The sequence below is a fragment of the Kryptolebias marmoratus genome, linkage group LG2 (genome assembly GCF_001649575.2).
Source record: "Kryptolebias marmoratus isolate JLee-2015 linkage group LG2, ASM164957v2, whole genome shotgun sequence".
NCBI lineage: Eukaryota > Metazoa > Chordata > Actinopteri > Cyprinodontiformes > Rivulidae > Kryptolebias > Kryptolebias marmoratus.
This window is the reverse complement of record NC_051431.1, coordinates 24,067,309-24,080,874: the sequence shown is the minus strand read 5'-3', so window position 1 is coordinate 24,080,874 and position 13,566 is coordinate 24,067,309. Positions and strand designations below refer to the sequence as shown.

At 39.1% G+C, this 13,566-nt stretch overlaps 2 protein-coding genes across 2 annotated transcripts; both read left to right on the top strand.

Annotated features, from left to right (window-relative positions):
• Nucleotides 1-1,730: 1,730 nt before the first annotated feature.
• On the top strand, nucleotides 1,731-9,865 carry LOC108247319 (TRPM8 channel-associated factor homolog). Its single transcript, XM_037980795.1, has 7 exons — nucleotides 1,731-1,811; nucleotides 2,144-2,429; nucleotides 3,295-3,587; nucleotides 5,128-5,302; nucleotides 5,465-5,488; nucleotides 6,142-6,264; nucleotides 9,861-9,865. The coding sequence occupies exons 1-7, from the start codon at nucleotides 1,731-1,733 to the stop codon at nucleotides 9,863-9,865; spliced, it is 987 nt and encodes a 328-aa protein (XP_037836723.1).
• A 430-nt stretch (nucleotides 9,866-10,295) lies between these two features.
• Nucleotides 10,296-13,541, top strand: LOC108247318 (TRPM8 channel-associated factor homolog). Its single transcript, XM_017435353.3, has 5 exons — nucleotides 10,296-10,421; nucleotides 10,620-11,280; nucleotides 11,674-11,890; nucleotides 12,417-12,702; nucleotides 13,228-13,541. The coding sequence occupies exons 2-5, from the start codon at nucleotides 10,634-10,636 to the stop codon at nucleotides 13,539-13,541; spliced, it is 1,464 nt and encodes a 487-aa protein (XP_017290842.1). The 5' UTR covers nucleotides 10,296-10,421; nucleotides 10,620-10,633.
• Nucleotides 13,542-13,566: the final 25 nt, after the last annotated feature.

Here is a 13,566-nt window from a genome sequence, read left to right as displayed (position 1 = left end):
TGAATAAACATATGCATAATAAGAAATATAAGTACCCATTTCATTGGTTGATGATTGAGGTTCCTCCCTATTATTTTGTTCATCTTTTCTTTAAATTGAAAGAGAAAAAAGCATCTTCACCTCATCTTTGACATTCTTCCCTTCCACTCTAATCCTTTCTGAAGGAGCTGCTTGGAAACCTGCAGTGCCTGAACTGAATATTATTTTCAGAGATCCAAAGTTGCATTCAGTTAAAAGTTACTTTCTTGTTTGGATAAGAAAGTAAAACTTACAAATACTGTAAGTAATATGTTTTATCTATAAAATATTTTAACTTAAGTCTTATCTGTTCCACATAGGAAATGAGATCTCTAACTATCACAGCGTCACAAGCATGGAACTGGGCTGCACATAACCCCAACGGAAACCTAATCCTTCAGTTTTCAGGAAATAATTGTCAGGGGTGTCAGGCATTTACTTTTCTGCATAATCTGCAAAAGGAGAAAACCTGCCCATAGGCTCTGAAATCCCAACATCCTGGAAACCCATATAGTAAGTGTACATTTCCTTTTTTGCAAATTTCAGTTTTCTTTACATCAAATAATTAGCCCCCCCCCCAATACACAGATATTTTGAAACCAATAAAAAATAGCAGTTTTCCAGTATTATTTAAGTATGAGTAATTGTAGTGATGAGTAGTTGACACATCATGGGGTACATTCCTCTAATTTTGTTGACACGGTGTTGTATGACCTAATGGCGACATCTACTGGACATAAGAAATCATCGCAGGCAACCTAGAAAGGGAGTGGAGAGACTAAAATAAGTTCCTTAAGTCTGACATGTCGACACCAAATGATTAAAAAAAAAAGTACTAACTGAATGAAAACGAAGTACATATATTCCACTACTATGTCCTAAATTATTTTTACACAATTTTCACTTTAATTTCCCATTTTCACTTATATTTCTTCACTTATATTATATTCACACTGTATTACTCAGTCATATTATTTAGGTTATATTCAAATTAATTGAAATACGTACAGGTCAATTTCATTCAGTAAGTATTTTATTTAATTCTTCGGTGTCCACATGTCAAACTGAACGAATGAACAATAGTTCAGTCTCTCCACTCTCTATACAGGTTGCCTGCAATGATTTCTTAAGTCCATCAGATGTCGCCACTATTATACAACACAATGTTGGCACAATTAGAGGAAAGACAATAGAGTGAAAATAGCAGAGCCAAAACAACAACCAAAGTTTCCTCTCCTCTGTTCGGATGCACAAATGCAGATGTGTTGCAAATGTTGCTTCCACTTGAACAAAGATTGGTTCCTCACTGCTGTATGACACAACAGCTGTATCGGTCATAGGATTTTTCTTAAGTAAATACAATTGCCGATACAAGATTTTACTCTATGTGCTTTATGCACACACTGATGTGTCAGTGTTGTTGGACTTATCAGTGAAGAGGTTGGGCACTACTAGTCAAAATGATAGCACAGTCATATAAAATAACTTTGTAGCTTTTTCTTGCATTCAGATATACAATAAAAATGTAACATTTAGGCCCATCTTTGCACATTTACTTTACGTAGCTATGAGAAACAAAAAAAAAACTTTGGCTAAATATTGCTTAGAAATGCTGTTTAATGTTCATTGAGTTTGAATTTCATTTTTTCTTCATCATCCATCATCACACCTTTCATTCTGTCTCCATCTTCTTGCTATAACACAGCAATGAAATGACTTTTAAGGAAGATCTGGAGTATCTGCTGAAAGGGATTTCAGAGTTTGACATCCAGGGAGATGCTGCTTTCTCTGAGGCTCTGATCCACGGCCATTGGTACCACAAACGGTGGACAAGCATTCCTGGCAGGAACCTACTTTGGGAAGGGACGAGTAATTCTGGTGACACATGAAGCTTTAATTGGATCTGAGTTAAAGTTTTAGTAGTATGATTTTGTGTTGGGTTTTTTTCGCTTATAAAAAAACAAAATTACAGTTTGAACTAGTTTTTTTCTTTACATCCAAACACTAAATACTGAGTAAAATAATTACAATGTTTATAAATTTCAAAACTTAAGGTCATTTTACACTTGTTATTTGTAATATGTTGAATTAAAAATGGAATCATTGACTGTTCCCATATTTATAGAAACTGGCATCATTTTGGAATAATGTGTTTCGTTGGCTGGACCAAGGCAGGAATGTGGTCATAGGGTTTTGTCCAAAGGTCAACATTTTACCCAACTTAAGGTTAGAATGTGAGAAGACAACATTCAGGCAAGACCTGAGTGTTTATGTGTGCACAGCATACAGTGAAGAAGATCCTGAGAAAATCCAAGCCTTTGTGGCAGAAGGAGGAGGCCTGCTGATTGGTGGACATGCCTGGTGGTGGGCACAAGAACACCCACAGCAAAACCCACTGCAAGACTTCTCAGGTGTGATAATCTTTTTCTTAAATTTGAATTTCAGGATTAACTACCAGGGAAATAGACTGACACAGTAATAAAACAATACATCCTGTAGAGAGCTGACCATATATGCATCTGTTTAAAGTTACATTGGACTCTTATCAGGCCTGCAAACACAGTTTTGCATGATGACCTTGAAAATGCAAACTGCACATCATGGTGTTTGGGTTTTCAGATTATTTCTGAGTTATGAGTTTATTCTTATTTAGTTTCTTATTATTTAGATTTATTATTTCCTGCCCCCAAAAGGGGAAGGCAGATGATAATGTTTTGAAGTTGGGTTCAGAGTGATGAGTCATGTGAGTTTATGGTGTGTGTGACTGCCTGCACCGGCTACAAGATAACGGACACTGGGGGAGTCAGCTCAGTAGAAAACTGAAACCCTCCCGAAGAAACCCAACTGACAGGAAAACAACTCCATATATGGTCCTGGACGGATGTCCAGACGAAGATGAGCCATGGTGTGTGATGTAGCATCTCTGGGAGGGGCAGCATGTTAAAACTGCTATGTGTTAGAGATCTCGCTCAGACGCAAATTGGGTTTTCCTATTATTTTGGCAAAGCGTCTCCTTTCAGCGCTGAAAGTAAATAAACTCTGTTCAAGCTTTAACGCAGACTCTTTCCCTGTTTTTTGACTCTCTGACTCCATGCATCTTTTCGATCTCGAGTGAGGAGGTCTAGCAGGTTTTCCAGGTTTCTGTGAGTTTTTCTGACCTCTTCAAAAGCCAATAGTGAGATCTCACCAGAATTATGACTCCAGCTGAGAAATAAGGTTAGTTAGTTTGGGCTTGAAGGAGCTACATGTCAAACATGTCCATTTACTGTGTTTCAGGAAACAAGATCCTAAACAAAATGGACTTGAGTGTGTTGAAGGAAACCATTAGTAATAGGGTTTTCAAAGCTCCTCAACCAAGTCAAGCTAATTACTTCCACTTCCGCCGTCTTCTGCATCGCTTTGCTGGTCATGTTCTTGAAGGCAGGGAACTTAGGAAACAAGATGAAGAGCTCTTAAAACAACTGGAAATGGAGTGTGCCCACTTCTTGAGCATGAAGGCTTATGACAGCTACTCCTACACACAGATTCTGTCCATCCTCACTGACATCTTGAAGGTGGGGCTGCCACAGGTAGGTAACATGAATGTTTATTTTATTTTTTTGAAAAGTTCTGAGTTCTGAGTTGAGTTCTTAGTATAGGCGCAGTTCTTAAAGGTATAGCTAGTAGATTTACCCTCACTTTCAGCACAGCATTAAAAACTTTAGTTCACGCCCACATGCTGGTTGGGTCCCATCCCAGTCTGTATATATTACGCTGTGTGAATAGACCAGGTAATTAGCTTTTTCTTCAGCCATTTAGGAGCCTGTGAGGTCCAGATCTTAAAGAGCTGTGCCTGTATAATACACAATCTCCATAGGCTTTGGCCTTTACTGCGATTGCTAGGGAATTATACTCGAAGCTGGATGCAGTCAATGCCTCGCTTGGTCTGTTCAGTACTACATTTACACAAATATCTACTTAGACTACCAGATTTTTGTCATGCGTTATTACGCAGCCACACTAAACAATGACAGATCCTGCAGTGTGTACTCCCATCTGATCAGTCGTCCCATCCACCTGTCCATTGAACATATACACCACCCCTCTGAGCAATGCTCTAAAAACGGGAGTGCATTTACTCATTGCACTTTGGTTGTCATGGAGATGAGCCAAGCCAGAGCCCCTGCTGCTGTCATTCGTATACAAGTTTTTCCTGTGGTGACCCAAGAGGGGCTCAGATCGGAAGGGCTGCAGGTCAGCCTCCAGAGGGCACTTTACACACAAGCTCACAGCCAGAGTGTGCTGAATGGAAGCATTGGTAAGACACCTTTTTGGAAAGGGCTTGTGCAGTACGCCTTCTCCGCTTGTCCTCACAGACAGGTGAGGAGAGGAGGATGGAGAGAGCAGAGAAAAAGTTGTGTCCACACAAGCAGCACAGAGTACAATCTTGGGCTAATATTCAGGCTGGAAAAACAAAGATACTGTGTTGCTTGGAAACTGTGAGATCATGGCGTCTTTTAAACGAGCGATTAAAATTTACGGTCTCACCCTGTGTGAAGGATGTGCATGAATGTCAGTGTCAATTTTATTTATATAGAACATTTAAATACGACAAAGTTGACCAAAGGGATTTACAAGCAGGTCAAAGACAAACAGGAAAATCCATCAACAAAACAAATTCTGCTAAATCACAGAAAAACCAACAAGAAGAATACAATATGCTGAGGACAAACTAAAAACAAAGAAATGCCACAACATAAAAAATTTGGAACACAAACTGAACTTCAATTAAAAGCCAATGTAAAACTGTGAGTTTTAAGATGAGATTTAAATGACTGCACAGATTCTGCAGTATGGATATCAAAGGGCAGGTTGTTCCAGACTCTTGGGATTGCCACTGCAAAAGGCCGATCCCCTTTGAGATTTATTTTAGCCCTCAGCTGCAGTAAGAGCATATGGCTGGAGGGCCTCAATGCTGCTCAGGGTTCTAAAAGTCAAGAAGTTCAGTTAAATAATTGGTTGCCAAACCATTTAACATTTTTAAAGTGAGTAAAAGGATCTTAAAGGGCAAAGCCTATACAAAGTGGAAAGATACGTTCTCTAAGTGTTTCTAATGAACTCCATTTTAAGGTGAGTGACGAGAACCCTGTGAGCAGTGCCCAGGACCTCATGCGTCTCAATCTGGAGTCCAACGTGTATAATGTTTACCTAAGCCAGGATGCCCTCCTGCCTTTTCTCATCAAGAACATCCCAACACTACCTGTTGTCAACAACCGAAAGATCAAGATTAATGCCCAAACAGCAGGTCAGAGCTCACTATTGTTAAAAAAAGAGTGATATAAATTTGAAATATGAAAGATATCTTCCTATTGTGTTATATGCTGCAGCAGAGAGTTTTATTGTATTACCTCCCTTCTACCCATTTTATATAAATAAATTTTATGTTTTGTTGCTGTTTGTGTCACAGAAAATGAGGAGTGGATCAGTACAGGTCTGTACCTCTCTCCAGGCATGAAGACCTGGATAACCATATCACCAGCGCTTGTTAACAGGAAATTGATGGTAGTGTGCATAAACTAAAATAATTAAGATGGTCCTCTTAACATGCTGCAAAAATAATGCCATATGCATTTTCTAACAAAGTAACAAGTGAAGGCTCGCCGTAATTTCAACTTGGCAGATTCACCCAGCTGTCCAGCATCACTTATCGCAGATCCTCACTTGCAGCTGCCAATTAGCATCCAGGTTCGGGATATAAGGCTCCCCGTCCACGGCTCCTCCTGCTCGCCAACCAAGTTTCGCCCCGCCACCTCCCCCATCTTCACCCTTGCTTTCTCAATCTTCTCTGGACTCCTCTTCCTTGTCCTCCACACCACCACCAGGTCCGGGTCCCGGGGGAAGACTATCCTAATCTCTCACCCTACGTCGATCATCCATGCTCACAGTGGTTCTCTGCAAACTCGTCTTCTGCCGGGGCCCGAGCGCCAAAGACCTCTAGCCAATAAAACACTCTAATTGTCTCCATCTCTCAGTGTGAGTCTCTCCAGGTTAAAATGGTTTGTGTCATCAAAAGATCCAGATTACCTGGATAAAAAATGTTGTATTGAGTGACATATGTTATTACGAGATTCCCTGTTGCATCAGAAAGGGTGCAGGTTTGGAACATGTGGGGTGGACTCATCTATCTGGTGGCTCCACCTGATGTAAAGGTGGAGGAAGAAGAGGTCGTGGTGGAGGTGGCTGTGCCTGCTCCTTATTACAAGACTGGTAAGTGTTTCATCTCATGCTATAAACTTACTGCTAAACTGTATACAGTGTATCTATTGGCCACATGTATTGTCTTCCCGAGTTACACGGTGAATACATTTGTTGCTCTGCTCTGCTGCTGTTAATACTATTGTGGGGCTATTGTGACAGCATAGGGCAGAAGAAAGCATGTAAAGGAGTGTGAGCAGTTACTGTAATAAAATTCCTGAATTTAAACTGATATTTTTTATTTTATTAAAACTTTCACATGAGCTTGGTAACAGATATTTAAATAAAAAAAATTTGATTAGAGGACTCATACATGTAAATACAATGTAATGTAAACATTGCTTCTCCAATTTTTTTTTGTTCTATTGTGGCATCTCAGGCATACCATATAGAGAAGATGGCTGCCTACATGTGCCAGAACAGATTTGCTCTACAATAAGGGAATCTCAAGATGAGAATCCCAATTGCATGAATTATTTTATTGAATCAAGACTTAATCTGAATCTAGCATCAGAGTAGGCAGGCCACATTGTTGTAATAGTAACCTTTTTGTATGACCTAATCAATGCACACAGGTGTGTGTGTGTGTATGTGTATGTATATATGTGATCAAAAACACACATGTATATATTGAAAGTGGTCATATACTTAGCATATATTTGGGCGTCTGAAGTCACTATGACCTCAATAACACAAAAAAGTAAAACTTTGGTCAATAGAGCCACTAATAGAGAAATATCACAGTTCATGAGAATTTTAAAAATTTGATGAAGTTGGCTGAAGGAGTTACAAGTGAACAAATATGGTAAATGGTAAATAGCTTGCACTTGTATAGCGCTTTATCTAGTCCAGGGACCCCAAAGTGCTTCACACATTCATCCACACATTCACTCACTGATGGTGGTGAGCTACATTGTAGCCACAGCTGCCCTGGGGCGGGCTGACAGAAGTGAGGCTACCATCACACCGGCGCCACTGAGCCCTCTGACCACCACCAGTAGGCAAAGCGGGTGAAGTGTCTCGCCCAAGGACACAACAGCTGAGACTGACGGAGCGGGGGCTCGAACCAGTAACCCTCCGATTACAGGACGAACCCTGAGCCACTGCCACCCTACAAAAAAAAAAAAAAGAAACGTGTAAGAGTTCACACGTTCAGTTTATACAGATAAGCACATTGCAGAAAACATTAGTCATGTAGACATTCTCATATTTTCACATTTGATGACTAAAACAACTGATATTTGCATGCTGCTTCAAAAACAAAACTGCTTCGTTCTATTCTTTATTCATTTACAAAACTTTACTTGAAAAATACCTAAAAAGTTACCTCTTTGATTAAACTGAGTGAGTCATGTTGCATTCCACAAACATCCATTCATTTTCTTTACTTCTCTTCTCTGGGTGGCAGGAAGCTGGTTTCTATCTCCAGCCATCACTTTTCGAGAGGCAGTGGAGACCCTGGACAGGTCGATCGCCTTGCTGCTGAAAAGTGCTATATTAATAAATTTCACTTCACTTCACTTCTAATGTGGAACAAGAGAATCAGAATTCATCAGCTTCAAATGTGAACAACTCAAAATCATTACTACAAAGTTCAGACTTTAACTTGATTAGAAATATTTGGGATTTAGACAAAGGAGGCATGACATTGTCAACATCAATGTAAAATCAAAAACCTCAGTACAAAAACAAACAAAAAAAATGTTATCCTGGACAGAAAACATATAAACAGTGCATCACGAATGACATGTAGGAAGAAGGGGCAGGTCTGCTGCGGCACTAAGAATGAGGTGGGGTCCAATACTCTGAGGCAGACATGTTATAGGACACACCCTTTTGTTTACAAGAGACATGAATGTCCAATTTTTACAGTTATTAGGTGAAAATAAGTGAATGCACTGATGGACGAAAATAGAGAACATTTTTTTCTCTTTCTCACTTTTGTGCCTGCCATTTTTGTGGCATCAGTTCAGACCTCTCACCAAGCAAAAACATTTGGTGGATCATGAAAAGACCCAGGACTGTTGAACAGCTAGAATCCTCCATCAGTCAAGAATGGGACAACATGCCCTCCGAAACCTGGAACAGCTGATCTCCTCAGATCTTAGATGTTTACAGACTGTTGTAAAAGGAAGAGGGGATGCATCAAAGTGAGAAACATGACCCTGTACCACCTTATTTCAGGAGTGTTGCTGCCATCGAATTAAAAACGAACATTTTATGTGTTTACTAAGTTCCACAAATAAAATGTTTGATATTTAGAAATCATTGCATTCTGTTCTTTTTTTATTCTCTTTTTTTTGTTTACTTTTTTTTCTACATTGCCCAATTTTTTCAGAATTGGTATTGTAAATCACAGTTATCAGTCTGTTGGATTGTAAGCTGTTATCAGTTATGAGATCTGAAGGAGCTGCTGAGGATTACAGGATGTTGTATTTTTTTAAACTGTTTATTGATTTTTGTCACGTCTAAATAGTAATGCTAATATTATTGTAACTGTGTTCTGCAGTTTTGAATGTTGGTGTTACTGAGGATGGTTTCATATTGATGATTAACAGCCACCTGTAAGGATTTGGATTTTTGTGTTTTCGGTTTTGTGTTTTTTATTATTCTGGTTGTTGTTTTCAGTTTGGTTTTTTCCTGTTTGTATTGTGCCCTGTTATCACTCCTCGTCCGTCTCTCTTTTGTCCTCCTTGCCACGCCCATCTCCACCTGTCCATCATCATCTCTACTCACCTGTTTCCACTTCCCTCGTTATCCTCAGTATTCAAATACCTGATCATTTCTCCCATTAGTCGTCGGTTCATTGTTTGTCGTCTGTTGGTTGTTGTTTGTTCTCCGTGCCTTGGTTCTTTGATGTCTCACCCCGCCGTGCCTTTGGTTTTTGTTTCTGTTTTCGATGCTGCCACGTCAGCTTTTGTTTTGTTCATTTAATAAATTAGTTATTTCCTTTATTATGAGTCTGCGCTCAGGGTTCTTTTCCGTGTCCTCCGATCCTGACACCACCCTGATAAAGGTTGTTGCTGAAAGATTTACTGCGCACCCTTTGCATCCTGGCTGACAAAGTGGCTAGCCAGGTTGGTGGAGTTTGAACTCCATTTCAAGTTCTGTATGAGCCAGGGCATCAGCCCAATGTTCTGCTCAAATCAAGCAACTACACCAGCTTCTGACTACTTTGACCACACGAGTTATATAAACAAAACAAAGTTGTTGTTTTATTTGAGTTTTCCATAGAAGGTGAATGTGTAGCTGTTGTCTGCTTAATATTCCTGTCTCTGTGATGTTGTCATGGTCCCATTTTGATGATCTGAGTTGGGTGTGTTGGGATGGTGAAATGTACAACTATTAAAGTAACGCTAATCACACTGTACATGTAAAGCATACAGATGTCCACTCACTCAGTCATAGCCCTCTCTTCAGTTTCTGATGCTGACACACACATTCACATTTTTGTGTGTTATTGTTTGTGTTGAACGAGGGTTGCAGTGGCTCATTGGTCAGAACTGCTGTCTCTTAATCCTGAGGCTGCAGGTCTGAGCCCAGGTTGATTTAGAAATGGTATTCAGTGTAAAACACTTGCAAAATCTCTCATTGTGTGCCCCCTATAGGATGAAGCAGAAGAATTAAGGAAGGTAAATTGTATTAAACATGTTAGAAGTCAACAGAAAGAAAAAGGTTTAATGCACCAACGTCTTTCTAGAGGCAAAAATTACCACTGTCTTTAAGGTACCTTTTAGTTTCATTCTATTTTGTGTTGAAAAAAATTGTTTGTGGTGATGTCATTCATCGGTGTGACATATGATTATTTAATTAATCATTAAAAGTAAAAGGCTGAATAAAGTACTCATAGTGAAACTTAGTTGTTAACATGCTTCTTGTGCATCTTTTATGGTAGTTGACTCAGTTCTCAGGAATAAAATCAACATGAGTAACTAACACTGTAAAGATAAAGAAAGATGACTATAAAAGGAGAGACTGTCTTTCTTCACTGTTCATTGGTTGGTGATTTAAGTCCCTGCCTATATTCTCCTTCTCCTTTTCCATAGAAGTAAAGCATTATGTCATTTCTGAATTCTTTTGACTTCTACTCTAATCCTCTCTGAAGGAGCTGCTTGGAAAACTGCAGTGCCAGGACTGAATTACACTTTGAGATCCAAAGTTGCATTCAGGTAAAAGTGACTTTCATGTTTGGATAAAAAAATAAAACTAGTTAATTGTTGTAAGTAATATAATTGATTTGTGAAACATAAAAAATATTTAGATATGTTTGTCTGTTTCACACAGGAAAGGAGATCCTTAACTATCACAGCATCTCATTTACATCAAGAGAACAATTTTTTAACCTCCTGTCTTTGTTTAACCTACAGACTATCGTCTCACCATGTCTGACCAGCCAACCCAGTCTTACCATGAAGACGCCTACAAGTCTCTTGTGAAAGGCCTGAAGGAGCTGGACCTACGCAGCTCCAGCGTTCCTTGTAACCTGGTGCTCTCAGGAGAAAATGCCTTTCCTGTAGTGATGAACAGCGATGGTCATGTCCTCATGGCTGCTTCTCGGTACGGCAGAGGAAGAGTTGTGGTCCTGAGTCATGAGCGGTACCTGACTTTGTCTCCTGCTCTGGTAGAGAATGCTGTGATCTGGCTGGGAGGAGGGGAATCAGAAAACTTGTCTTTGGGGGTGCACCAAAACCTGAAGGCAGTTGCTGACAATCTCAGTAAATCCAACTTCCAAGTTAGCCTTGTTGAGGGTTTTAGTGGAAGTCTGGGAGTTAGTGTGTATGTATCAGATGCCTACCAAGTTGGTGCAAGCGCAGGAGATCTGGTAGCCTTCATTAAAGCAGGAGGAGGGGTGCTGATAGGGGGACAAGCGTGGAACTGGGCTGCACAGAACCCCAACGAAAATCTAATCCTTCAGTTTTCAGGAAATAAAGTCTCAGGGGTGGCAGGGATCTACTTTTCTGATCAATATGCAAAAGGAGAAAACCTGCCTATAAGCCCTGAAATCCCAACATCCTGGAAATCCTTACAGTAAGTGTATATTTACTTTTTTTTTTCAAATTTCAGGTTTCTTTATTATTGCACCCCACAATACACAGTTAGTTTAAAACCAAATTTTAAGTAAAATGATGTTGTTCTCCAATAATAATCAATGTTATGTGTGAATTGTACCAGTCGACATGATGCCACAGTAGTAAAAAATATTTAGATAATGTTTTTATAAAAAAAAAAAAAAAAAAAAAAAAATCAAAATTTTACAAATGTAACATTTAGGCTTACCTTTGCACAATGACTTTGTTATAAAGCTATGAGGCACAAAACAAGCTTTTGCTAAATATTGTTTAGAAATTCTGATTAATGTTCATTATTGATCATCCATCATCACACCAATGATTCTGTCTCCATCTTCTTGCTATAACAAAGCAATAAAATGACTTTTAAGGAAGATCTGGAGTATCTGCTGAAAGGGATTTCAGAGTTTGACATCCAGGGAGATGCTGGTCTCTCTGAGGCTCTGATCCACGGCCCTCTTGCCTTTCCCATTGGTGCCACAAACGATGGACAAGCGTTCCTGGCAGGAACCTACTTTGGGAAGGGACGAGTAATTCTGGTGACACATGAATCTTTAATTGGATCTGAGGTAAAGTTTTTGCAGCTTTAGTTTGTATTTGTTTTTTGTTTTTTTGTTTGTTTTTTGTCTTTTTCTCATTAAAAAAACAAAAAAAAAACAAAATCATATTTTTAACAAGACTTTTTTTTTTTTTTTTTTTTACAATAAAACACTAAATATCAAGGAATACAATTACAATGAAATGATCAAAAAAGGTTAAAAAAACAAAAACAATTGGACTTCTCTTCTGTAGTTGAAGATGTTTCGCTTCTCATCCGAGGAGCTTTCTCAATTCAGAAATAGAGAGTGTGGAGTTGAGAAGCGATGAGAAGCGAAACGTCTTCAACTACAGAATAGAAGTTCAGTTGTTTTTGTTTTTTAACCTTTTTTGAACTTACCATGGCCTGGATGACTGAGAATCTACACCAGCATACAATAAAATATATATACTTTTATAACTTAATGCTGTTTTACATTGGTTATCTGTGTTGTGTTGAATTTTAAAAAGCTTTCTTCACCTTTTCTGACGTACAATTAACTTTCCCTATATTTATAGAAACTGGCATCATTTTGGAATAATGCAATTCGTTGGCTGGACCAAGGCAGGAATGGGGTCATAGGGTTTCGTCCAGAGGTCAACATTTTACCCAACTTAGGGTTAGAATGTGAGAAGACAACATTCAGGCAAGACCTGAGTGTTTATGTGTGCACAGCATACAGTGAAGAAGATCCTGAGAAAATCCAAGCCTTTGTGTCAGAAGGAGGAGGCCTGCTGATTGGTGGACATGCCTGGTGGTGGGCACAAGAACACCCACAGCAAAACCCACTGCAAGACTTCTCAGGTGTGATAATCTTTTTCTTAAATTTGAATTTCAGGATTAACTACCAGGGAAATAGACTGACACAGTAATAAAACAATACATCCTGTAGAGAGCTGACCATATATGCATCTGTTTAAAGTTACACTGGACTCTTATCAGGCCTGCAAACACAGTTTTGCATGATGACCTTGAAAATGCAAACTGCACATCATGGTGTTTGGGTTTTCAGATTATTTTTGAGTTATGATTGTCTTCCTATTTAGTTTCTTGTTATTTAGATTTATTATTTCCTGCCCCCAAAAGGTGAAGGCAGATGATAATGTTTTGAAGTTGGGTTCAGAGACATTGATAAGAATAAAATTGAAAAAGTATAACATACCAGATTCACACAAACAGGCACCTCGAGAAAAACAAACACAAAGACTTAACATTAGTAAAGCCAATAGAGAGATCCTACCAGAACTATGACTCCAGCTGAGAAATAAGGTTAGTTAGTTTGGGCTGGAAGGAGCTACATGTCAAACACGTCTATTTACTGTGTTTCAGGAAACAAGATCCTAAACAGAATGGGCTTGAGTGTGTTGGAAGAAATCATTGGTAACGGTGTCTTCAAAGCTCCTGAGCCAAGTCAGGCTAATTTCTTCCACTTCTGCCGTCTTCTGCATCGCTTTGCTGGTCATGTTCTTGAGGGCAGGGAACTTACCAAGCAAGATGAAGAGCACTTAAAACAACTGGAAATGGAGTGTGTCCACTTCTTGAGCATGAAGGCTTATGACAGCTACTCCTACACACAGATTCTGTCCATCCTCACTGATATCTTGAAGGTGGGGATGCCACAGGTAGGTAACATGAAGCTCTAATTGTATTAAATTAAAATATGAAAGA